We start from the raw sequence: 26,368 nt of genomic DNA, 5'->3' as shown, positions 1-26,368 counted from the left end.
TAAAGTAAATAGAGTAGTAGGTAACTGCAGTTTCAAAAACACGTCGCCTTGAGCCCAAAATATCAAAGCGTGTGATTTTAAATAGTTCTCTGAACCTTTCTCGAATTCAATAGGAAATTCTAAGTTATTTGGAAATGCAGACCCTGAGAACTGTTTATTTAAACAAACAGACAGCTTACTTATTTTATGTAGATTGGATTGATATTATAAATTGAAGTGTGTTTTTTCAAAAATAACGATGAAACTATCATATCTCAAAACGTGATACAAATACACAAACATGAAATACCTACCAACGTACTTACGTAAGTACTCATGTATCTTCTTTAAAACAGCCAACTTACGGCTATTTTGGACATATAATCTACCTACTAGTTGTATCCACTCGTCCAGAAGGAAAGCTTTATAAGAAAACTACAACACCCTTGAACACTTAGAACTATGTCAGAATAATTCGATAACATTATTTTATTTACTTCCTAACTAGTTTTAGAAAGTTATAACGTGTTTAAGAGAATAAGTACTGATTTTACAACCAACAGTTTAGGTCGGGTAAGATTACCACAGTGTGCATATGAACTTGCGCTTCCAAAAATATACCTAGCTTATGACAGTCTTTAGGTAAAATAATTTTTAAATAGGAATCCAATACCCCAGCTTACCCTATGATAGACAGATACATAAGTACTTATATACCGGACACCTATTTCGACACGGGAACCCGTAGCCTCCGTGGCGCAATTGGTTAGCGCGTTCGGCTGTTAACCGAAAGGTTGGTGGTTCAAGCCCACCCGGGGGCGATTCTTTTTGTAATCGATTAGAACTTTTTCTTTATTTTGTTTTGATGCATATTTTCGTGTTTCCTTTTGAATTATTTAGCATAGAGACAGATACCACAGTAAATAGACTAAAATACTAAAGAAAGTATGTATGTTTGATTGGTTAGTCATCATCATCATCCTCCGAACCTTATCCCAATCATGTTGGGGTCGGCTTCCTTGATTTGTTAGTCTTTTATGCAAAAACTATTGAAAGGGTTTTGTATGCATACTAAATGTAATACCATATTTTTACAAAGAGTTTCTTGGAGTTTCTTGCCCGTTCTTCTCCATAGGAAGCTACTTTTGGAATGGGCAACTAGAATCAAACTTAGTTATATTTTTGACATTCATAAGTGCTTGTAAAGGCCTAAATGAAATAAATGATTTGACTTTGATGAAACTTGACACATCAGGGCCCCGATTCTCCTAATTTTACTTAAGCGTCATACGATTCACGTTCGACTCGATTCGACTGAGATCCGATCCCGACTCGATTACGATTGAAGCGTATGTGGCATTCCGCTATTTTTTCTTTGAAATAAACGTTTTTATCCTTTTCTGTATTATTATTTGTATTCAATAATGAATCATTTTGTCTGCAAATGATTTACGATTGCAAAATGATTGTACAGCAAACTACCATATGGACCAAAATCACCAAAATAGCAGACCAATCGCACACCAATCAAATGTCAATCGAATACGATTGGTCTTTTATTAGTAGCAGAATGCCCGATATGGTTAAAACTGCTATTGCGATCATATTGCGATTCGATTTCTACTCGATTTTGACATTATTAACTTAGGAAAATCGGGCCCCTTAACGACATTTAAGGCTACTTATTATCCAACTGCAGGAAGTGGTTCCCTCAAGACGCGGGTGAAACTGCAGGTGGAAGCTAGTTAATTATATTTAATCAGTTGTAATTCTGATTAGCATTAAATATCAGATAAAAAGTTGATAACAATAGAATGATTATGTTTGATAACAACACATTTTTGTTACAGTGATTTCGGGGACGTGACATTTTTATTATTTTAAGAAGGTTAGTGATTTAATTTAAAATTTCTTATTTATATACATAGTAAAACAGGAAGTATCAGGGGAAAAAAACAATGGATTCATTTACACTAATTGTTTGCTTGTATGCGCTAGCTAATCTCTGGAACAATTACTTAAGTACCTACCGAAGTAGTGTAGGTAAATCCACTATACCTATCGAAATGGAATGTTATTACAATGGGTAGATATTAGATTTCTATATTTTCTATGTTAGGATTATACCTATTTTTTAAATAAAATATTAAAAGTAAGAGCTACGGGCCAATTTTTTTATCAACATCTATCTGTGGAATATCTAATATGTGGTTTGGCATGTTTTCTTTCTAATATTTTCTCCGAAATATCGGCCTTTATTGATGTAGCAAAGAATGGACAAATGTGTTAAACGAAGCCGTTACCACGGCCAAGATTCCTAAATACTTAGATATAACCCACGGTTTTTCCCGCGTCCCGGGGAACTACCTCGAATACCCAGATAAATAATTGCACCCAGATATACATATAGTAGTCTATCTTATGTCCCCAGGCTATGGAGTACCTAGGCATCTAAGTACCAACTAATCGTGTTTGAATTGTGTTTAAAATTGCGATGAGAAAAAACTCCCGGATTACGCAAGGCCTTTATTATTATACAATGAGTGCCTATCAATTAGTTTGTCTTTAAGCCTTTTATCAAGATAAAGAAGATACCACTAAAAGTATTTTCATGTTATTTTCTGTTATCTTCATCCATTCATCCCTTGATAAGTTCACATCTGAGAAATAATTTAAAGTAGATACTTAGGTAGATATTTAAAAGATTTTTATGGCAGTGACCCTCCCTTTGCCGTACGGCCTCAATTCGGCCGGAACGTTGAGTAAAGAAAAAGGTACCTTTATAGTAACTAATATATCGTGTTTTAAGTCCTAAGTATAAGTAGTAGTGTAGTAAGTTTAGTGTTTATAAATACATTATGTGTAGGACCTAGGACGTGAAACAAAAATAATGGTGGCCTAGTGGGCAAAGAACCAACCTTTCAAGTATGAGAGCGCGGATTCGATTCCAGGTCGGGCAAGTACCAATGCAACTTTTCTAAGTTTGTATGTACTTTCTAAGTATCTTAGACACCAATGACTGGTGTTTCGGATGGCACGTGAAACTGTAGGTACCGGATGTCATTGAACATCCTTGGCAGTCGTTATGGGTAGTCAGAAGCCAGTAAGTGTGACACCAGTCTAACCAAGGGGTATCGGGTTGCCCGGGTAACTGGGCTGAGGAGGTCAGGCAGGGCAGTCGCTTCTTGTAAAGCACTGGTACTCAGCTGCATCCGGTTAGACTGGAAGCCGACCCCAACATAGTTGGGAAAAAAGGCTCGGAGTATGATGAGGTACCTACCTAGGACGTGAAAGTCTAAAACACAATTTAATCGTTTTTGTGTTGCAATTTTCATCTATAAAAGTTGCCAGCTACCTACGAAAAACGTTAATCAATCAGAATCCCATAAAATATGGTCAGCTTAGAACTATTTATAAGTACCCAAAGTAGTTTATACAGTGGATTATATCCATGAGTTAACCCATGGGAATGTTATCAATGTTTCAGTTTTTCATGACGCATAATGCACTGGATACCATGCATCGGAGCCAGGGACGAGGTGGAAGAGCATTCTAAACAGATTGACAGAGAAATCAAACAATGGATCAAGTCTTATAATCAGGTATGTATTGCCCTGTAGGGCTCAGCCTGCCGGGGCTGCGGGATTGTTCGATAGAGTTACCATAGCCCTGGTACACAAAGGACTTTAGTAGGAACAACGAGCGGAGTAAGGAGAGATGAGTGGTAATACCATAGTGCAGGTAGGTCAGGCGCCTTATTCTAAGGTCTCAAATACATAGCTATGTAAATAGGGGGGGGGGGGGGGAACGATCAGTTACGAGTGAACTAACGAGGCGTTAGGGTACTTTGAGACATCTGTCAACGATTTTTGCTGTTACAAAATTAGAGTTACACTTAATTGTTTTTTTTTATTGAATTGAATAATTAAAAACTTCATTATGCTTTTCAGGCAATTAAGCTATTACTACTGGGAACAGGAGAAAGTGGGAAGACGACTATTATAAAACAAATGAAAATTCTACACGTGCAAGGATTCTCTGCCAGGTATTATCATCATCTGCCTTTTCCTAACTGTGTTGGTTTCAACTTCTAGTACCTATGTAGCCTGAGTGCCAGTGTTTTACAATTAGCCACTGCCTATCTGACCTCAACCTATGTACTTTGGTAACGATAACCTTTGGTAGGCCTGGTTGCCAGATTCCTGCTTTTAGTTTTCACTTGGCCAATACTTAAAATACCTTCCCCTCATACCTAACTTAAGATTACAGTAGGTACTCACACACTGTGGATTAAATTGTTGGCTGATAAGTAGTTAGCCCCATGGCTGGCAGACAATTTTAAACAAATTATTTTAAAGAAAACTAATCATGAAAGTTTGTTTGTATGGAAGCCATGGGGTAAAATTGTAGGTAGGTGGGTGTTTTTCAGAAAAGAATACCCTGTGACGCACAGGAAATATTTTTTTTTTATTTCGTGAATTCTATTATATTTACTCTAATATTAAAGAATATATTGTTAACTAGCTAAATCTGCATTTTAAATTAAAATTATAAGATGATTTTAAGAAATATTAAAGTTTTTCTGTCAGCGTATGATGCATAGTATTCCTGAACGTCACAAAATATAATTAATTAAAAATAAAACAAACAAGTATTAAAACGAAATCAACTTATGGTAGCATAAAGATATACTTAAAATCTTTTAAAAACAAACAAAACGATAGCATAATTTTATAAGATTATTAAATAATCAGCTAAATAATTTCACTTTCGTCACTTCTTGGACACATCTCACTAGAAAAGTTGTTATTACTAATGATATCCGCTACAATTTCCAAAATCAAGCCTAGTGAGAAATTTTAGATACTAACAAAATACTATGATGCCAAAATAAACGCTATAAAATGAAAAATATATATTTTAAAACCATTTTTGTAACATCCAGAATATGGGACAGTGACTATTATGAAAATTTCGTGATGGATAAGAATAATTTGAGCAATGTCCACACTGCCGTTTTCAAAACACAATTACAAAGAATAAAGTATTAACTCATAATTTTTTTAGATATAAACCTTTACACACACATATATAAACAAAACCGATTAAATGTAAGCCTTTTCGTTTGATACCTACCACACGCGCGGACGCTCCCATAAATTATTTAATTGTACACTAAGCTTTACAATTCAAGATCGTTACGATTTTGTTCCGGTAGTATGTAACGTGACGCACAGGAGGTGACGTTTTCATCTCACGAGACTTTTAAAATTGAAAATAACTAATATTTATTTAAACTACCTTGTTTTTAGCCTTACTAATCTAATAATGATGAGTTGTTTATGTTATATACAGTGTTATAGAGTTAAAAAAAACAATTTATTAACCTTTTAAATACTGCCACTATCCGGACCAAAAATTTTGCGCGCCGATGACACCAACATTGTCGTCACAGTTTTAGCCTTAACTGACTTTAAAACGGCAATGGCGGAATCCTAATACGATCATAAAGTTGCCAAGAAGGTAGAAAAAACACAAATTAGTAGATTTTGTCTTCAGTACGATATCAAATTCACCGTGACGAAACCGGATTTTCCGGAACAATGATTTTCGTAGGACAACATTAAAATAATGATATTTCTTAAAATAACAATAAATTTATGGCATAAAAATTAAAAATACGTTTTTAGAAATACAGAGACTAAGTTCAAAAACTTAAACATACCTAAAAACGAATATTTTAGAAGTTAGATGTATTTGAAATCTCCAAGAGCGCCATGGGACACACGATATTTATACGTCCTCTTCAGGTTTATTTTAAATATAAAAATAACTATCCACTTTTTATGCTACATATCGATTTAATTGTACATTAAAATATATACCTAAATTAATCAAAAACTCACTTTCACACGTGCCATATAAAAAAATCAAAATAAAAATGTTTGAATGTGTGGGACAGGCCCATTTTGCTAGGGTCAAGTTTTCTGAAAAACACCCAGGTATATTTCTAGATGGGTAGTGAAACCAATTTATTACAAAAAGAAATTAACTGGAATTCTAATAATAAATAGGATGTTTGTAATGTTTGTATCCGAATTCCGTATAAATTTCACTCTGTAACTTTGTATTTCAGTGAACGAGCAGAAAAAGCGATTCACATTCGTCACAACATCCACGAATCTATACATGACATTGTGAACAGCATGGCGGAGCTTGGCATAGAGCTGCAGAAACCAAAGAATAGTGCATCCAAAGAGTATATACTCAAACTTGGCGATGATGGACCTAAGGAGTATAATGAAGTAAGTGTTTCATCAATGGCCGTATACTGCTGAACGTAGGCCGCCCCTAACGAACGCCAACCGTCCTGGTCATGGGCCAGACAGCTTCCATTTAAGGAAGTATTTGCTAGTACTAAATCTATAGTACTAATAAAAAATAAAGCATTCAGTTTTGAGCAGCAAATAGGTATCATGAAAGGTTTATTGTGGCTTGGAATTTATTTCAAACTAAAATCCCCAGAAAATAGACAGGTAGTAGATGATAAGACTATATTGGATAATTATGGAAAAATTAGGTGTCATTAGTTATTAATCTTTTATGGTCGTTGTGCTGAAAAAACAAAAAGCCCAGATGAGTGAAAATCAGAATTAGAAATTGCTGGGGCCCGATTCTCCTAAGTTAATAATGTCAAAATCGAATAGAAATCGAATCGCAATATGATCGCAATAGCAGTTTTAACCATATCGGGCATTCTGCTACTAATAAAAGACCAATCGCATTCGATTGACATTTGATTGGTGTGCGATTGGTCTGCTATTTTGGTGATTTTGGTCCATACGGTAGTTTGCTGTACAATCATTTTGCAATCGTAAATCATTTGCAGACAAAATGATTCATTATTGAATGACAGAAAAGGATAAAAACGTTTATTTCAAAGAAAAAATAGCGGAATGCCACATACCCTTCAATCGTAATCGAGTGGGGATCGGATCTCAGTCGAATCGAGTCGAACGTGAATCGTATGACGCTTAAGTAAAATTAGGAGAATCGCGGCCCTGCATGGAAGAAGTTTTGTCGCGAGCTTTTACTTAATTATGATTCGTCAACAATATAACCCTTATTTGTTGTTATTTGTAGCCGGGTAAGAATGGGCCTTGTGTGTTTTCAGGAATATTTCGACCACGTAAGAGCGTTATGGCAAGATAAGGGAGTCCGGGAATGCTTTAAAAGATCCAACGAATACCAACTCATAGACAGTGCTGAATAGTAAGTATTGATTACAACGCCATCTAGTGTGGGAAAAAAAACTTTGATTTCTGGTTCCAAAAATAGATGGCGCTGTTTTAAAATTATACAATTGAAGTGAAAATGTTTTGAACTTTATTTTTGTATTCAATTTCTCTTTTCAGTTTTCTAGATAGAATAGATCTCATTGAAAATCCGAATTACATACCATCAGATGCCGACATTTTGAGATGTCGACGGAAAACTACTGGAATACAGAAAATTGAATTTAAAGTTAAGGTAATAAAATAAATAGTATGTTTATTCAATTGAAAATGTTATGAACATTTTTATTTTCGATCTCACTATTGCACTATGTACACAGCCTTAAACTACTATATACAAAATTAAAAAAAAAATATCTATCGTAAATAATATCGGCTTATGTTTAACTGATCACCAGATATAGTAACAAACAGCAGACAAAAATAGTAAATGATCACCAAAATGAAACTCGCATTTTAATGTAAAACTATCACCAAAGTTTTAACACTTTGCTATCCTATTTAAGTGAAATTACTCCAAAATAAATCATGCGTAAGCCAAAAATAGTAAATGATCACCAAAATTAAACCACCATTTTAAAGTAAGATTATAACCAAAGTTTTTAAATTCTGCTATCCTATTTAAGCAAAATGAGTCCAAAAAAATCATTGTTATCCCAAAAGTAGTAAATGATCACCAAAAGTAGTAAATGATCATCAAAAAAGTTTTTACATCTTGCTATCCTGTTTAAGTAAACTGACTCCAAAAAAATAAGTTCGGCCTGATAAAATAAAATGTAATAACATTATGGGGACCCTTTTCCTGCACTAGCGTGGAAAATTGTCTATTGCATGCCTCTAAACAGTGCGATAAGAGTGTATTGAGAAACACTTTCTTCTTCTTCTTTCTCCTGCCCTGTTCCCAATTTTACTTGGCGTCGGCGCAATATGTCATTTTCTTCCATTTTCCCCTGTCACTCGTCATACTGACACTCACGCATGCATTGCAAGCCAGACACATAACTTAATATGGCATCATAATACTTTATTTGGTAATAAGCCTACATTTTATGGCAATCACAGTGACTTATTTAGGCAAAAATAATACATTAATTTGGTCGTCAAGAGTTGGTGATCATTTACTAAATTTGGTGGTCGAATACAATTTAAAGTGAAGTCGTGACTAAAATAGCTGGTACTATTACATTTTTAGACTTTATTTTTCTGGTGTTCAGTAGATATTTCTGGTTGCAAAACTTAGGGTATCAAAGCATTTTATGGTGGTCATTATATTTGTTCCCAATAATATCTATATAGTATCTATAAAAGAACATTGATTAGGCGTTATATTATTATGAACATTTTAACTCTTCTCCTTCATTAGAATTCCCAATTAATTGAGCTATTGACATATGATATCTCGACAATTAAGACGACTAGCTACGCTATGTTGAATAATTAATTAAAATTCACTTTTTTAGGTCCCAAAATCAATGCACGGAGGTACACAAGAATTTTGGATGTTTGACGTTGGAGGACAGAGAGGAGAAAGAAAAAAATGGATACAGGTATGAGAAATAAGTATTTGTAAAACATTTTATGGCTCAATGTAATTTATTAATGATTTGAACATTCAAATTGTGTGGTAGATTGGCATGCCCAATTAATTATGTTACTAACTGAAATACGTATTAAGACAGTAGAAGAATATGTACATAAAAATTAAATGAAAGCTCCTAAAAACATTCCAGTATCTAGGTCAAAGTATTTTTTTAAATATTTTATGTTTAGAATTAAAAGTTTTAATAAAATCTTATAAATGTCAGCAAATACACATATCTTAGACATCTTGAGGGACCCTGAACTTTGATGGTTATTATTTCTTGCCTGCCGGCCTGTCAAAAAGTCTGATGATCATTATAGGTCCGACATGATGATGAACCATCGTTGATATTCTTGCAGGTATTCGAAGGTATCCACGCGATCTGGTTCCTGGTGGCGTGCAGTGACTTCGATCAGACCCTCAGGGAAGATGGCTCGCAGAACCGACTCCAAGAAGCTTTGGATCTGTTTCAAGATGTTTGGCAGAGTAGGTAAGTATGATAGATAAGCAGGTACTTTCCTATCTCATATTTGTGGTTAAATGTATACCTACTAAGATTATAAACGTGAAAGGATCACAGTATGTCTGTCTGTCGCGCTTTCACGCCAAAACTACTGAACCGATTTAAGACAATCTCAAGCCTAAGCAAGGACATAGACATAGGCTATACAACGTTATTTTTTGTTTATGCGAAACCTGATACACCTATCTAGTATTTTTATGTAAAGAATCTATATACGAAATTTCAAAACCGTATCATGAAAAATCACAAAGTTATAAGCTTGTTAAGTTACGGGACTGTCCGTAAAAATACATAATCACCACAAAACGCACACATGCCGCGCAACGCGATAGCACTGTGCGCTCGCGCCCGCTATGAACTCGCCGTGACCTTTGTTGTGCGAGAATAAATACCTATTTGTGGTGTCCAACATTCAAAGTTTTTTAGATAATTTTGGGAAAAAATATAACATGGTGTAAAAACTATTGGAATCGATTCAGTTACTGATTCTGAACAAACTATATTCAGGTTTCGCACAAACAAAAAATAACGTTGTATATTACCCACTAGCTTCTGCCAGCGGTTTCACCCGCATCCCGTGGGAACTACTTTCCGTACCGGGATAAAAAGTAGCCTATAGCCTTTCCCGATAAATGGGCTATCTAACACTGAAAGAAATTTTCAAATCGGACCAGTAGTTCCTGAGATTAGCGCGTTCAAACAAACAAACAAACTCTTCAGCTTTATAATATTACCTAGTATAGATTTGTGCGAAGTAGTTTTCAATAAATTGAAATAATATCACTTAAAAAAGATTTATTCAGGTCGTCTTTATCCATATTTGCGAAATATTTTCATTGGCACTCGAGTGACAGCTAAAAGGATAGTTTTAATCATTATTTCATCATCATTATTTTTTACCTCTCTGTCTCCAGATTCCTCCTAGAAGCCGGTCTAATCCTGTTCCTAAACAAGCAAGATATACTAGAACACAAGATATCTCAGGGCCGAAGCATCGCGCCCTACTTCCCCGAGTACGAGCGGTTTAACGCGCAAGGGGACGAGTATACGCGAACCAAGATGTTTATTAGGAGTCTGTTTGTGGTATGTATTTGTTTATTTAGCTGGCAATACTAATAATATTTTTATCATTTATTTGGGGTAATAAAGGGAAAATAAAAAACCGGCCATGTGCGTGTCGGAATCGCGCACGAAGGGTTCCATACCATTATTTAGAAAATGAGCAAAAAAATCAAGTTTGTTGTATGGGAGCCCCCCAAAATATTTATTTCTGTTCTAGTTTTCAGTATCTGTTGTTATAGCGGCAACAGAAATACGTCATCTGTGAAAATTTCAACTTCCTAACTATCACGGTTCATGAGATACAGCCTCATGACAGACAGACGGACGGACGGACAGATTAGCGAAAACAATAGGGTCTCGTTTACTCTTTGGGTACGGAACCCTTAAAACTGGTTCCCTTAAGTGCTCGTAATCTGCCTGCGTTATTTTAAAGTTTTAAATCAAGAAGTTTTCTCAAAATTCTGTACTTTCAGCTACCTACCCACTAACATACAATACCATTCCACAATACCTACATACAATACCCACTTCAATAGAGCACACATACAAATATCCCAATTCACCTCTGATTTCCAGGAACTTATAACAAAGAAACGCGAACGCCACCGCTTAGACGCCTCAGCTGAACGGTTCGTGGTCGCCGAAGCCCGTCGCGCTAGGGAATGCTACTTCCACTTCACGACGGCCACCGACACTGATAATGTCAGGACTGTCTTCAGAGATGTTCACCAGATCATACTGACACATTTGCTGAATAATTTGGGAGTTTATTGACCTGGGGCGCGATTCTACTGATTTTACTTAAGCGACATTCGATTCACATCCGACTGAGATCCAATCAAGACTCAATTACGATTGAAGCGTATTTGGCATTCCGCTATTTTTTCTTTCAAATAAGTAAAGGTTTTTATCCTTTATTTATATGGTTAAAACTGCCATTGCGATTAAATTTTGACATAATTAACTTAGGAGAATCGGGCCCCAGATCATACTGACACATTTGCTGAATAATTTAGGAGTTTATTGACCGGCTTTGTTGGTTGATTAGCTTTAGCTTCCTACCTAAGGGAACCCGGACAAAATATATAGCCTTACTTATATAAACGTGAATTAAATAATAAGTAATACTTAAGGGCTGTTTAAGAAAAAATCTTATTTATAAACGTTGCTTGCATGAACCCAAATATTTAATTACTAATTAAGGCTTTAAGTAGTAATTAGTTAAAATGATGCTTAGAAGATGATTAGATGATTTTTATAAGTAAGGCTGTTAGTCTTCAGAAATGTTCATCAGATCATACTGACACATTTGCTGAATAATTTAGAAGTTTATTGACCTGTTTTGTTGGAAACCGCTTCTGCCAACAGTTTCACCCGTATCTTCGGGGAGACCACGTCTAGTAGCCGTATAAAATACTAGCTTCTGCCAGCGGTTTCACCCGCATCCTGTGAGAACCTCTGCACGAACCCGGATAAAAAGTACTTCCTCGATAAATGGGCTATCTAACACTGAAATCATTTTTCAAATCGGACCAGTAGTTCCTGAGATTAGCGCGTTCAAGCAAACAAACAAACAAACTCTTCAGCTTAATAATATTAGTACCTATAGATAGCTTTTGTAAATCGATTCAGTAATTTCGGAGCCTTTAGGGTACAACAAACAAACAATAAATGTTTCTACACTAGATTCTGTTAGCAGTTTCACTCGCTTCTCGTGGGGACTACTAAATACCTATATAAAAAAATAAATTATAAATTTAAAAAAAACCCCCGACCCAAAAAAAGCACGCAATTATTATGACAAAAGGTTAAAAACGCTAAACCCTATAAAAAGCAAAAAATAACTTTTAACACTACGTAAGTACCAACTAAAGCATGTCAGACTAAACTAAATTTTGTCGTGTCGGGGGACCGCTTTTTACCTTTAAAAATCCTTACTAATATTATAAATCGGAAAGTGAGTTTGTTTGTTTGTTTGTTTGTTTGTTCCGCTTTCACGCCGTAACTACTGAACCGATTGCTTTGAAATTTTGCAGACGTAAAGTTAGAAGTCCGGATTAAATAATAGGGTACTTTTTATCCCGAAAAAATAGATATTCCCGAGGGAAAACAAAAATATTGTTTGCTTGATGGATGGATTGTAGATGGCGCTGTGTGTCGTTTAAAACAAGGTAATATATTGCAAACGAATATAAACATGTAAATTTAGAAGCTAAATGATACGATAATGAATCCCCGAAAATGAGGAATTCCCGAGGGATGATGTACAATTTGTTTAATCGTCTAAACTGTTTTTTTTTACATCTACTTATATATTGCAAACGAATATGAACATATAAATTTAGAAGCTAAATGATACGATAATGGATCCTCGAAAATGAGGAATTCCCGAGGGATGACGTACAATTTGTTTTATTCCACGCGGGCGAAGCCGCGGGCGGAAAGCTATACTTACATAAATCAAATGATACCTACCTATATATATATAAGCGTAGATAGAATTTGTGTTATTTTCTAGTTTGCTTTAATTTTATAATATGTTCTTAATTAGGCAAGTGCTGTAAATAATATTTGATGTTATCAATAAATATTTTTTTAATGAAAACCGTAACTGTTTTATTTGGTGGAGCCAAAGGGGGTGAGTGTTGGGGGTTGAGGGGAAGTCAGGTTCTTAAATCCCATTAAGGTAAAAAAAAAGTCCGACGGCGTTTTGAAAAGTTTTTCATGTAAACGATTCTCATGAATCTATTGTGTGAAAGACTTTCTGGCTCCAAAGCGTACTTGAGAGATGATGTCAGATAAGAGGGTATGGAAAGGGAACACATTCATGATGTGTGTAACAAATACTGTTAATGCAGCCTTTTGTATCGTCCCACTGCTGGGCTGCGGCTTCCTCTCACACGGCGAAGGATTGAGCATTAATCACCACGCTTGCTCAATGCGGGTTGGTGATTTCAGACTTTATAGTCCAGGTTTCCTCAAGATGTTTTTCCTTCACCTTTTTATCAGCCATTGGTGTCCAAGATATACTAACAAAGTACCTACATACAAACTTAGAAAACTTGCATTGGTACTTGCCTAACCTGGAATCGAAAACACACCCTCATACTCGAGAGGTTGGTTCTTTACCCACTAGACTAGACCACCACGACTTACACACGTGTGACAAATAAAATGTGATAAAGGAGGAATCGGAATGATATTATGACAGGTACCGAAGCCATATAGAAGATAACTAATGGTATATTTGACCTACCTACGCAATATGGAAAATAAATTCCATAACTAGCTAAGTACCCTTAGCAATCGTAAGAAATTATTGTAGGTTATCAACCACCTTCCTAGACAGATCGTTCTGGGAATCGAACCCAGAATTGCTTTAAAGTAACATTTATATTATAATTGAAATAAAACAACAAATCAAAAATTTCAAAATCATTTATTTATTCATAATCAACATTATTTAACATCCTATCATTACAATTCTAACACTTATTAGTCCCTAAAACCTTAAAATCTATCTTAGAACTTCTAAATCTTAAATTTTCGCTGCGGCATCCCTTTCGTGGCTCTTATGGTACATACTAATGGCCTTCATAGCTTCAATATTCGCGTGAGTTGATAATTCTCCAGGTATGACTAATTTCACAGCTGCCTGAATTTCTCTGCTACTCATAGTCGTCTTCTTACTGTGAGCCACTAACCTTCCTGCTTCCTCAGCAATCTTCTCCAGCATGTCGTTCACAAAATTATTCATTATCAGCATAGACTTCCTTGATATTCCTAAGTTTTCTTTCGCGACGGCCCGTAGTAGCTTGTAGAGATATATGGAGAAACTCTGGTAATTTTTCTTCTTCATCTTCTTCGATTTTGAAATGGGTTTGTCGATCGGTTTCTCCATTGATTTTAGGAGTTTTTTCGGTCCTTTTACTGGTGCCATTTTGTCGTGTTATAATGTTATATGTAATGTTTTGTAAGTCCAGATTTCTAAAGTCGTGCGGGCCGCTAGTTTTGTCGCGCTTAAGTAGATTTGAGCTGGGCTCAAGTAGTGGGTGGTCGAGCTTTGCGAGTAGTCGTGAATCACTAACGAGCGTGCATGATAATGGTATTCAACAAGTTTATACTTGTTTTGCGGTTGTGACTTAACTTTAATATATTGTAGATTTTTTTATATAACAAGTTTTATTTAAATTTATTTATTTATTTAGGTTTGCCAACAATTGTTTACACCATTACAATAACAATGGCAAACAATTAAATAAGTGCAACAATTACTTACAGGCTAACACCACATGCATTAGGTATATCGGCGAACTACATTATTTAAAAAGGACAATATAAAACAAGACAAAAATATAATATTTGAATTTCATTTACAGTGCAAACGAGAGTTAATAAACCAAACTTGATAAATAGGTTCTATTTACCTCAAAAGCTGTACATTATATTTTAAAATAAACTAAATCTATATTTACACAAAAAAGAAAACTTAAAAAGAATAAAGGGCGTCGAAAAATTGATCCTCATCGCTGTCACCCGGCAGTGTACCCAAAAGGCTGGCTGCACTGCCACGTTGGATGGCAAGAACTTACAAACTTTTATGAATATGAAGTACCTAATGACCGTAATAAAAATTAGACAGTGAATATTTTCCGCACAATCTACGCGTCCTATTTCCATCATCATCATCATTTTGCAGCTGTTACTGTTTCAGCCTTTTCATCGTCTCACTGCTGGGCTGCGGCCTCCTCACACGGAGAAGGATTGAGCATTAATCACCACGCTTGCTCAATGCGGGTTACTGATTTCATTTCGCAGCTATCTTAATTTTATTTGGTGTTGGCGCTGCAGGTCTTCTTCTATATTTCTCTACCTGACGTCCTCTCACAAGTGCCTATCATTATTGTCAGCCTACTGTAACTATCTTTAATTTTACCAATCTTTACAAATAGCTTAATTAACTTAACTTCTTCTTCTCAGCAAAAACACATAGGAAGTGGTGAAGGATGGGCGTTTTGGGGGCCGTCTTTTGTAAATTCCTGACGTTCAAAAAGTGCTGTTTGCAGCCAAGTTTGAATAAATGTTTTTTTTTTATAGCCACAGGTTAAAAGTAATAATAGGATAAGGTCAGAGTGCTTAGTGCGAGTTTTCGTGAATTTTTTTACGGACTCACATGAGAGCGCGTATACTAAGATTTGTATGGAACAAAAACAGCTCCACCTAGTGTCAAAAATTGGAACCTGTTTTTGTTCCATACAAACAGTGTTGCCAACAGTTGTAGAAGCTTACCACCAGAGTCAACTTTTAAAACCACCAGAAAACCACTAACAAAAATTTATCCCACACTTAAAATCACCAAATTCACCACTAAAAAAATATTGTTTATATTTTATTGTAACCTAAAACAATTTAATCATCCAAAGATGTAACTCGGCAACGATAGAAAATTAAAACAGACAAAGCATTACATCTGTTTAGCAATTCATCCGACCCGATCCGAATCCTTCACAAATTATAATCGGCGTAGTAGTTTCACAAATTGTTTAGTTACGCATTTGACCAATGAATGAGTACTTAATATAATTATATAGTAGTCGTTCACCTTTTTGTTTTGTAGATGCTTTTTTGACATTCCGTGAGACTTCAAATCTCCATAGTAACTCCTTAAAGTTGTACCACAAAACTTACATTTCGCTACTTGACCCGCAGTACTTTCAACATTTCGCCACTAAATAGGGGACTTAAACCACCAGTATTAGTGGAAAATCCACTAAGTTGGCAACACTGCATACAAATCTTAGTATACGCGCTCTCATGTGAATCCGTAAAAAAATTCACGAAAACTCGCACTAAGCACTCTGGAGGATGACGATGAAAGGTGCTTTGCCCTGATAATTGATTTTCTTTGAGTCTATGTAGCTCATGTATTGCTAGCTGATTACAATGTCACCCGCGTCCCAGGTGAACTACTTGGGATAAAATATAGCCTATGTTACTCGGGAAGACTCACTTCACTCAGTAGACGGTTCAGTAGTTTTGGAGCAAAATAAACAAAAAAAAAATGTTTCTTCTTTATTATGTTAGTATACATTTTATCATTGGTTAGAAGTTAGCTCGGGAGAAATTTCAAACCGCAGGAAAATGCAAGAAATTGCACAAAAATAACCCCATTATGTCTAAAATACATACATTTGAAGTCAAAATGCATTTGCATTTCGGTTAAATAGCCCTGTGCTTAGCTAAACAACTCTATAGAAATAATATTCATAAGTAGCCCCTAAACGTAAGTACCTATTCATAACTTTTTTCATGTATTTAGAGGAATATTAGACAGTTTATCTACATCGAAGAAAAAAACGTTTAATAGGTAATTGGAATGTGAAGGGTATCCTAAAAAAAAATAAAGCATTCAATATTTTTTAAGACACCGTCATTAAACTAACTTTTTCGCGAGCCGATGGTATAAATACTCTTCGCGCACGACCTCACATCGCATTCCTCATTTTACCATCGTTGCATACACGTCTTTAAAAAAAAGTCAAACGTCAACATGACAGGTCGCGGAAAAGGCGGGAAAGGTTTAGGAAAAGGGGGTGCCAAACGTCACAGGAAAGTTCTTCGAGACAACATCCAGGGTATCACGAAGCCAGCCATCAGAAGATTGGCCAGAAGGGGAGGCGTTAAAAGAATATCCGGATTAATTTACGAAGAAACTCGTGGCGTTTTAAAGGTTTTCCTAGAAAATGTCATCCGAGATGCCGTGACCTACACCGAGCACGCGAAAAGAAAGACTGTGACAGCTATGGACGTTGTCTATGCTTTGAAGAGACAAGGAAGGACTCTTTATGGTTTCGGAGGCTAAATTGGTGTAATTATGCTAATGATTACAAATTGCTTTAGTTAGGGATATTTCAATTTTGACAAGGCCCTTTTCAGGGCCGCAATTTTTTTGTTTCTTTATGGATGTCTAAAACGTAAAACTCTCAATTCGTCATCATCAGCCTACCCTAGCCTTTTCCCCAGTATGTTAGGGTCGGCTTCCAGTCTAACAGCATGTAGCTGAGTACCAGTGTTTTACAAGCAATCCAATTACCTAGGCAATCCCCTTGGTAACTACTTAGACTGGTATTAGACTTCAGGAAAAATCAGTTACCACTCACCACATCTATTTTTAACCGACTTCCCAAAAAGTGGAGGTTCTCAATTCGACCGTATTTTTTTTTGTATGTTTGTTACGAGATTCCTCAGCCATTTATTAATCGATTTTGACGATTCTTTTTTTGTTTGATAGCGTATACTTCCGAGGTGGTCCCATTCATTATCAGGTCAGGATGTGATGATGGCAAGCCTGAATAATCGAGGGCAACTTTCGAAAATTGTAGGAATACCTAGGGTGAAAACTTGACACTCAGGAGTTTGCCTGATGCACTATTCAACAGTGAAGGTTTTGAGCTGACCTGATGATGGATACCAGTGAAGGTCGAGGGAACTCGACAACTGAATATGTAAACTTTTTCGTGTTTGGGCTTATATTATTCCTATTGACGAGACCTTTGCAACAGTGAAGGTTTGGAACTGACCTGATGATGGAGACCAGAGAAGGTCGAAGGATCTCGGCAACCAAATATTTCCTCGTGTTTGGGCTTGTATTATTCGTATTGATGAGAACTTTCCAGTTATGCGGATAGTGACAACTATTCTTATCACTGAAAAGCTAAAAATAAAAAACTTTTTACAAAAAAATAAAGTGCACCCAAAAACACAAATTATTGCTTTTTAGTGTTTTTGGAAGTTGGTTTTATTTTTTTTGTTACGCTGACAATGTAAACAATTTTTTTTTCGTTGGTAAATCACATTCTATACTTAGGTACACCTTATACAAAACTATATTTCCTACAGTTATATCCCCAGGGATATACCGTAACATAGTTATACTAAGGCGATTCTTTAGTACTATCTCACTAGGAATCCAAACTAATATTATAAATGCGATAGTAACTCTGTCTGTCTGTCTGTCTGTCTTTCTGTCTGTCTGTCTGTCTGTCTTTTCTTCACGCCTAAACTACTGAACCGATTTGTGTGAAATTTGGTACAGACATAGTTTGAAACTTGAGAAAGGACATAGGATAGTTTTTATTACAAAAAAAAATAAAAATAAAATTATTCCGGACATATAGCGCCATCTATTGGTCAAATCAAAAATCTGCTGGTAGTCACTATTCCACGCGAACGAAGTTGCGGGCAAAAGCTAGTATGGTTATAAAACAGTCAAGTTTAGTGATATACCTATGAACTTATATTACCAGACTACCTGACCAAACTGTGTTAGCAAAATCTGGACTATCTAAGTCCAGATTTTGTATTTCTTTTGCCGCTATGAAAACAAATAGGTTCTGAAAACTTAGGTATTGAATATTGTTATAAGAGGGTATATCGGTATAAGAGGGAATGCCTTAGGCCGCGTTTCCATTGACGCGGAGCGGGGCGGAGAGGAGCTTAGCGGTGCACAAATTGACCAATGACAATGAAACAGTACGAGCGGGGTGGAGCAGAGCTGAGCGAATATTCATACATCGAGGCGGTGCAGTGCGGAGGACAGCGAGCATTGGGGTGCAGAGCGGAGGACAGCGGGGCGGTACGGAGCGGTGCGGAGCGGGGCGGTGCGTGACTCGCGTGCCGTGTGTCAGTTGTCTTCGTTACGTCACTAGGTGCATTCAAAATCTTCATCGCTCTTCTCCGCCTAGCTGCGCTCCTCTCCGCCCCTCTCCGCCCAGCTCCGCTTCAGTGGAAACACTGACCACTTTTCACCGCTCTTCTCCGCCCCTCTCCGCCCAGCTCCGCGTCAATGGAAACGCGGCCTTAAGCCTGATAAAATCATACCTAAGCGGACGTATTCAATATACCGAAATATCGAATGTATGCGTCAAATCCAAAAGAGAAATCAAATACTTATCTCATCCTAGGGAAATTAAATATGGCGTGCCGCAAGGCAGCGTTCTAGGGCCATTATTATTTTTGCTGTATATAAATGATCTTCCCCGCAACATCAGCTACCCTTGCGTGTTATTTGCCGACGATAGTACGGTCCTAATAGAATGTGTCAATAGAGAAATATATGAAGATGAAATAAATAATTCACTTAAATTAATAATTAATTGGCTCAACAAAAATAATCTTGTGATAAATCTCAGCAAAACAAATATTATGCACTTTTATCAAAGAATTCATCCTTTAAACCTAAACATTAACTATAACGGTCAAATCATTGATAGCACTAACATAGCAAAATTTCTGGGTATAATAGTGGACAGTCAATTAACATGGAAACCACAAGCTGATGAAATTTGTAAAAAATTGAGTACTACTGCGTACCTATATTCTTTACAATTTGTCAAAAAAAGCGAACATTGAAACATTACTGATAGCTTATCACGGTTTGGTGGTTTCTATCCTAAGGTTTGGTGTGGTATTTTGGGGCAATTGCTCTGAAAGAGAGGCTGTATTTAAATGTCAAAAACGGTGCATAAGGGCGATTTTTAATCTTAAGGTAACAGACAGCTGCATCCCTATCTTCAAGACACACAATATCTTAACTTTTCCTTGCCTTTACATTTTAGAAGTAGCTATTTTCGTTAAAACTAACACCGATTTGTTTCCTACAGTAACACGAGAACACGAACTACAGCCATGCGATCAAAATATAGGAATCTATTGAACAAAGGCCAGTATAACACTACATTGGCTAGGAAAAACATTATTGGTATGGCACCTACTGTATTTAACAAGTTACCGAATTCCATAAAAGATCAGCCCCTGAGAAAATTTAAAAACCTCCTGTCCGCGCTGCTAACTAAGAAATGTTATTACATTCGTTACAGATTTTTTAAATTATGACTTGTAACCTATTGTTCTTCTCAGTTATTATAATTTAGTTTTCATGATCTTATTTTTAATTGTAAGTATCCACTTCAGAATTTTAAGATTTCTCTAATCTATAATTGTCTCATTTTAATTGTAAGTATCTAGGTACTCTAGAATTGTAAGAATTCTCTTATCTATAATTGTAAGAACATTTGTATGCCAACAGGCAGAATGTACTGGAACTATATTTTTTAAGCTAAGACCATTATTGTTGTACCTATATTCTACACAAATAAATAAATAAATAAATAAATAGATACAATTTTTTAAGCCGTCCAAATGGTACCATATTTATTTATTTTACATGATCAAATTAACACCTACAATGTTAATAGGTACACGTACCACCTAAATAAATTGAAATAAAAATAATATTCTGAAAACCAGAAGTAAGTAAATGTCTTAGTTGGCTCCCATACAAAAAACATTATTTTTTCATGGATAGTACTTGTACTTGGCAGGTTTTAACGGTGGATAAAGAAAATTATAACTACATTTCAACATATTTAAATACTTTTAATGATAATTTTCAAGCAGTGAATTTAAAATTTCTGTTAAGTATCAACCCCAAAAATATTAGAACGCTGGCCGTTTTCCCGCGGTTTCACCCGCGTCTCGTGGGAATTACTGCCCGTACCGGGATAAAATATAGCCTATGGCATCCAGGAACATTGTAGCTATCTATCAGTGAAAGAATTTTGGAAATCCGAATAACGGTTCCAAAGATTACCTCCTACATTCATACCCCTTTATAATTTTATTAATTAAAAAAAAAACATCTTATCGGTACTATCTTTACAGGACTTATCCTAATACGATAGCTAAGAACTAAACACTATTTAAAAACTAACCCCCTTATAAAAGTCTCTAATCACCTTCTAAGCAACATTTTAACTAATCACTACTTAAACCCTTAAGTAGTGCTTAATTGTTAGTTAAGACATGCTTAAGCAACGTTTATAGGTAAGAATTTTCTTAAACACCCCTTAAGAATTACTTATTATTTAATTCACGTTTATAAGTAAGGCTGTAAATTATTAAAAAACATAGCATTACGTCTAAGTATAATAATAGTTAAAACTATACAATTATTCTGCTTGTAACAAACTTATTACTGTATGTAATTCTTCGATTTTTTTAATAATTAAGTTTACTAAAGGTAATATAGACAGACAACACATTATAATCTTGATTTTTAATTTTCCATGCACCATTAAAACTAACTCAAGAAAGGCATGCTAAGTATTGTGGATGTATATGCATAACTAACTATAGAACAAACTTCATATTCCTAACAAACAACGGAAAATTCCACAGCGAAAAAATTAAAAACGAAGGTAATCTTAACACAAAACCGAATAAAATCTTTTGCAGAATACCCTCAAGTTTACCGATAACGCGCCGACCAGAGTATAAAAGGCGTGAACACATCGCTTAGGCTTCAGTGTTCATTAAGTGTTTGACTCCTAAAAATGGCACGAACGAAACAAACAGCTCGAAAGTCCACCGGGGGGAAAGCCCCAAGGAAGCAGTTAGCCACCAAAGCGGCAAGAAAGAGTGCTCCAGCAACCGGCGGAGTGAAGAAACCGCATAGATACAGACCGGGGACTGTAGCTTTGCGAGAAATCCGACGCTACCAGAAGAGTACGGAACTTCTCATCAGAAAGCTGCCGTTTCAACGTCTTGTTCGAGAGATAGCTCAAGACTTCAAGACGGATCTCCGGTTCCAGAGCTCTGCGGTCATGGCGTTACAGGAAGCTAGTGAAGCGTACCTAGTAGGCCTGTTTGAGGACACGAATTTGTGTGCGATACACGCCAAGCGGGTCACCATCATGCCGAAAGATATCCAGTTGGCTAGAAGAGTCCGTGGCGAGAGAGCTTGAAGTTTTTTTCGTCTCATTTTTCGGTGTTTTGTGCCGTTTTGTGTCGTCTTTTCTAGGTTAGGTTAGGTTTAATTGGTAGACTTAGGTTAGACTTATTCCAAGGAAAAAAATACAAAATACTGTACAAACTAGTTGTAGTTGAAGTTTAGTTTTAGTTTAGTTTAGGTTAGACTTATTCCAAGGAAAAAAATACATAATACTGTACAAACAAGTTGCAGTTGAAGCTACAAGTGACGTTTAGTTTTAGGAAAGATTGACAAAGCCCTTTTCAGGGCTGCAAATGTTCTGTTTCTCACGGTGGATGTCTAAACGTACAATATTTGGGTGGCTTGACCCAATTGTTGGGTCGGCTACGTCTAACCATGGTGATGATAAATTGCCATGATACACACTGGTAACTTGGTTGCTCGAACATGAGCTTATAGGTCCCTGGACAAACCATCAGTTTTCTTAAAACATCTGTTTACTATGAATTTTTAAGTTTAATTTTCGAAGTAAACAGTTGTTTTATGTAAAACTGACGTTTATGTTATCGGTGACCTACGGTTATTGAAAATTTGAAACATGTCGCAGTGAACACGGCTCGAATAATTACTGGCAAGGTGAGTAATGAAATACACAACAAACCATGTATGTATTATTTTTAACACGCTTATTAGCGTCACTTGTAACTATTTCACACGTTTATATTAGCTTCACTTGTAACTATGTATGTAAGAAAATCTTGGAATCTTAATTTGACCCACTTCCCGGTCTTCGATTAGGATGAAATTTTGCACACGCTCTGAGTTCTGATGACAATACATGACTAGCGTGTTTTTTTTTTTAGTTTTTTTTTTTTTAACCAAAACTTTTTTTCCGTTAATGGCTTATTATCTAAAGGTGATGTTACCTTATTTATTAAACACTTTTGAGCTGGCTGGTAGTTATTACCTATGGTTAGTATAGTGGCAAAGTTCAGATTACACTAATATGATAATTCATCAAACGCTTTTCCATATTAATTCAACTTTACCTACTGTCTATAATGAAGCAAATTACAAAGCAGCCCGGAGCCTGGATGCTGGTGATTGATACACCCGTGCATCGGAGAGCACGTAAATGTTGGTCCTGCGCCATCGGGCTATGAGAGTTAAGGAATAGTGAGTGCACCTGTGTCTGCGCAAATGCTCGTGCACTATAATATGTCCTGCGCAGTTGGCTAATCTCCTTACATGAGAACAGCCGCCGAAGCCGATAATTGGCTAGGAGGACATCATAATGAAGCAAATTAATTATTGAATGTTGTGTACAGGAATAATTTTACTTCAGATTTATGTACTGTTTGGTAACGTAACTGTGTTGAATGCCTTAACTTGTACCTTATAGTTGTTACTGTACTTACTAAATAAAATAAATCATTTACCTAAATCCTTTTTATCGTCCCACTGCTGGACATAGCATTCCTCTCACACAGAGAAGGATTGGGCGTTAGTCACCACACTTACACAATGCGTGTTGGTGATTTCAGACCTTATAGTACAAGTTTCAAGTATAATCCATGATGTACTTTCAAAAGTACATACGAACTTGTAAAAATTGCATTGGTAGGTACTTGCTTGACCTGGAATCGGGCACCCACATACTTACCGATGAGGTTGATTCATTACACAATAGGCCACCAAGACTGCATTTACCTAGTTTTGCCCACGGTTTCACTCGCGTCCCGGATAGTGACAAAAACTATCCTATGTCCTAAGCTATACCTCCCCTCTAAAATAACCTTAAACGGTTCAGCCATTCTTGTGTTATAAAATGTGTAACTAACACGACTTTTTTGTATTACTTACATACATAGATATTGTATTTTTTGATGTTACAGAGCGGAAGAGTTTGTTTGTTTGCTTGAACGTGCGATTACTCAGGCACTACTGGGGCCCGATTCTCCTAAGTTAATAATGTCAAAATCGAATAGAAAACGAATCGCAATAATGATCGCAATAGCAGTTTTAACCATATCGGGCATTCTTCTACTAATAAAAGGCCAATCGTATTCGATTGACATTTGATTGGTGTGCGATTGTTCTGCTATTTTGGTGATTTTGGTATATAGGTACGGTAGTTTTCTCTACAATCATATTGCAATCGTAAATCATTTGCAGACAGAATGATTCATTATGAATGACAGAAAAGGATAAAAACGTTTATTTCAAAGAAAAAATAGCGGAATGCCACATACGCTTCAATCGTAATCGAGTCGGGATTGGATCGCAGTCGAATGTGAATCGTATGTTGCTTAAGTAAAATTAGGAGAATCGGGCCCCTGGTCCGATTTGAAAAAATATTTCAGTAAGTATTAAATTAGCACAGTGACATAGTTAGTACTAGTGAAGTACTTACTAACTACTACGTTGCTACTAACATAGTTTTAAGTTTTTTATATACCTTGCTAACAATTTGGTAAAATATAATTATGTATGTTAGTCTTTCGGATTCATATATCTACGGGCCGATCATCATCTCAGCCATAGGACGTCCACTGCTGAACATAGGCCTCCCCCTTATATCTCCACAGATACCTGTTGGAGGCGACCTGCATCCAGCGTCTTCCGGCGACCTTCACAAGGTCGTCTGTCCACCTTGCTACGGGCCGATGCAGCCTGAAAATACAAATTATTTGATTTAGATACTTAGCCCAATTATCGAGGAAGGAGGAGTTCCCATGGGATACGGGTGAAACCGCTGGCACAAGCTAGTAGTCATTAAATGTGATAGCTTTTTTTTTTTTTTTTTTATAATGTCGGGACACCTTTTTCACACACGGTCGGTTAGCCCCATGGTAAGTTATTTATTAACTTGTGTTATGGGTGCTAAACACAACTGATAAACTACATACCTATAGCTACATATATACATATTTATAAATACATATCATAACACCCAGACCACGGCCAACAAGCATGCTCATCACACAAATGTCGACCGAACCGGGAATCGAACCCGGGACCTCAGGTTCGGGGCGGTCCGGCATGATGACCATTGCGCCATCGAGGTCGTCAAATAGTCAAATAGTTGCTTTGCTTTCATTGATTTTAATGTCTAATTAATTTGAGATTTAATTTTCTTATACATATAAATATTTTATTTACCTCAAAATCTGTACATTATATTTTAAAATAAACTAAATCTATATTTACATATAAAAAAGATAAAAGTAACAAAGGGCGTCGAAAAACTGATCCTCATCGCTGTCACCCGGCAGTGTACCCAAAAGGCTGGCTGCACTGCCATTTTCTTTTAATTACTTAATACCAATTTGATTATAATTTACCTATAATCACAGATTATATAATAGTTACTACGTACTATAATGTTTAATTCATAATTTAATATGGTTTTGCTCGCTGTATGCCACGGCAAAACATGCTGTACACATATTTTATTGAACTTCTTGTCACCTACCATGTTTTATGCAAATTCAGGATTTGATTTGATGCTTGATCACGGATTTTTGATTGTTTTTTTGTGGCTCCGAAACTACGAACCGATTTGGAAAATCCTTTGACTTTTTGGAAGCTACCCTATACCCGAGTAATGTAGGCTAAATTTTATCCGGATACGGATTCAGGACGTGGGTGCTACCAAAAGAAAGCTGCTAATACATCGCTGCTTCAATTCAAAAGTACCACAAATAAAAAAAATACAAAAGTATTTTTATCGCAAAAATGCAATCGTAAGTCTGTAAATGAGCTCCTCTGTAAAAAAGTGTAATTTTTATATATGGTAGTTTTGAATTGAAGCAGCGACATATCCATCCTCCGAGCCTTTTCCCAATCATGTTGGGGTCGGCTTCCAGTCTAACCGGATTCAGCTGAGTACCAGTGCTTTACAAGAAGCGACTGCCTATCTGACCTCCTCAACCCAGTTACCCGGGCAACCCGATACCCCTTGGTTAGACTGGTGTCAGACTTACTGGCTTCTGACGACCCGTAGGCTATATTTTATCCGGATACGAATTCAGGACGTGGGTGCTACCAAAAGAAAGCTGCTAATACTTATATATAAAAAAAAATGTTTTTTTTTTTGTGCATGTAACTTTTTTGTACATCCGAATCTCATGAACCGATTTTTGAGAATTGCTTAT

General features: G+C 36.2%; 4 protein-coding genes and 1 non-coding gene across 6 annotated transcripts; 4 read left to right on the top strand and 1 right to left on the bottom strand.

Annotated features, from left to right (window-relative positions):
- The first annotated feature begins 726 nt into the window (after positions 1-726).
- On the top strand, positions 727-800 carry Trnan-guu. Its single transcript has one exon. It is a non-coding gene; the product is annotated as a tRNA-Asn (tRNA).
- Positions 801-1,784: 984 nt separating this feature from the next.
- LOC124643518 (guanine nucleotide-binding protein G(f) subunit alpha-like) lies at positions 1,785-12,314 on the top strand. 2 transcript variants are annotated; one of them, XM_047182521.1, is made up of 10 exons: positions 1,785-1,867; positions 3,467-3,581; positions 3,930-4,024; positions 6,116-6,284; positions 7,154-7,251; positions 7,395-7,509; positions 8,735-8,821; positions 9,216-9,346; positions 10,294-10,462; positions 11,018-12,314. In XM_047182521.1, the coding sequence occupies exons 2-10, from the start codon at positions 3,483-3,485 to the stop codon at positions 11,213-11,215; spliced, it is 1,161 nt and encodes a 386-aa protein (XP_047038477.1). In that variant the 5' UTR covers positions 1,785-1,867; positions 3,467-3,482; the 3' UTR covers positions 11,216-12,314. The 2 variants fall into 2 exon arrangements, with proteins under 2 accessions (XP_047038477.1, XP_047038478.1); XM_047182522.1 differs by lacking the exon at positions 1,785-1,867 and adding an exon at positions 2,351-2,753.
- A 1,549-nt stretch (positions 12,315-13,863) lies between these two features.
- LOC124643406 (histone H2B-like) lies at positions 13,864-14,518 on the bottom strand. Its single transcript, XM_047182395.1, has one exon. It carries the CDS (start codon positions 14,379-14,381, stop codon positions 13,980-13,982), a length of 402 nt encoding a protein of 133 aa, XP_047038351.1. The 5' UTR covers positions 14,382-14,518; the 3' UTR covers positions 13,864-13,979.
- Positions 14,519-16,916: 2,398 nt separating this feature from the next.
- On the top strand, positions 16,917-17,386 carry LOC124643458 (histone H4). Its single transcript, XM_047182446.1, has one exon. The coding sequence runs from the start codon at positions 16,992-16,994 to the stop codon at positions 17,301-17,303; it is 312 nt and encodes a 103-aa protein (XP_047038402.1). The 5' UTR covers positions 16,917-16,991; the 3' UTR covers positions 17,304-17,386.
- A 4,437-nt stretch (positions 17,387-21,823) lies between these two features.
- LOC124643457 (histone H3-like) lies at positions 21,824-22,245 on the top strand. The gene has a single exon (XM_047182445.1). It carries the CDS (start codon positions 21,835-21,837, stop codon positions 22,243-22,245), a length of 411 nt encoding a protein of 136 aa, XP_047038401.1. The 5' UTR covers positions 21,824-21,834.
- The last annotated feature ends 4,123 nt before the right edge of the window (positions 22,246-26,368 follow it).

The sequence above is a fragment of the Helicoverpa zea genome, chromosome 27 (genome assembly GCF_022581195.2).
Source record: "Helicoverpa zea isolate HzStark_Cry1AcR chromosome 27, ilHelZeax1.1, whole genome shotgun sequence".
NCBI lineage: Eukaryota > Metazoa > Arthropoda > Insecta > Lepidoptera > Noctuidae > Helicoverpa > Helicoverpa zea.
This window is presented reverse-complemented; position numbering and strand designations above follow the sequence as displayed.

What these genes read in the sequence shown, in the direction of transcription:
- LOC124643518 (XM_047182521.1), top strand. Translation starts at nt 3,483, where the DNA reads ATGCACTGGATACCATGCATCGGAGCCAGGGACGAGGTGGAAGAGCAT. An exon ending in AAAGAAAAAAATGGATACAG is followed by an intron (nt 8,822 to 9,215) that starts GTATGAGAAATA and finishes ATATTCTTGCAG; the next exon opens with GTATTCGAAGGTATCCACGC. An exon ending in CAAGATGTTTGGCAGAGTAG is followed by an intron (nt 9,347 to 10,293) that starts GTAAGTATGATA and finishes CTCTGTCTCCAG; the next exon opens with ATTCCTCCTAGAAGCCGGTC.
- LOC124643406 (XM_047182395.1), bottom strand. Translation starts at nt 14,381, where the DNA reads ATGGCACCAGTAAAAGGACCGAAAAAACTCCTAAAATCAATGGAGAAA.
- LOC124643458 (XM_047182446.1), top strand. Translation starts at nt 16,992, where the DNA reads ATGACAGGTCGCGGAAAAGGCGGGAAAGGTTTAGGAAAAGGGGGTGCC.
- LOC124643457 (XM_047182445.1), top strand. Translation starts at nt 21,835, where the DNA reads ATGGCACGAACGAAACAAACAGCTCGAAAGTCCACCGGGGGGAAAGCC.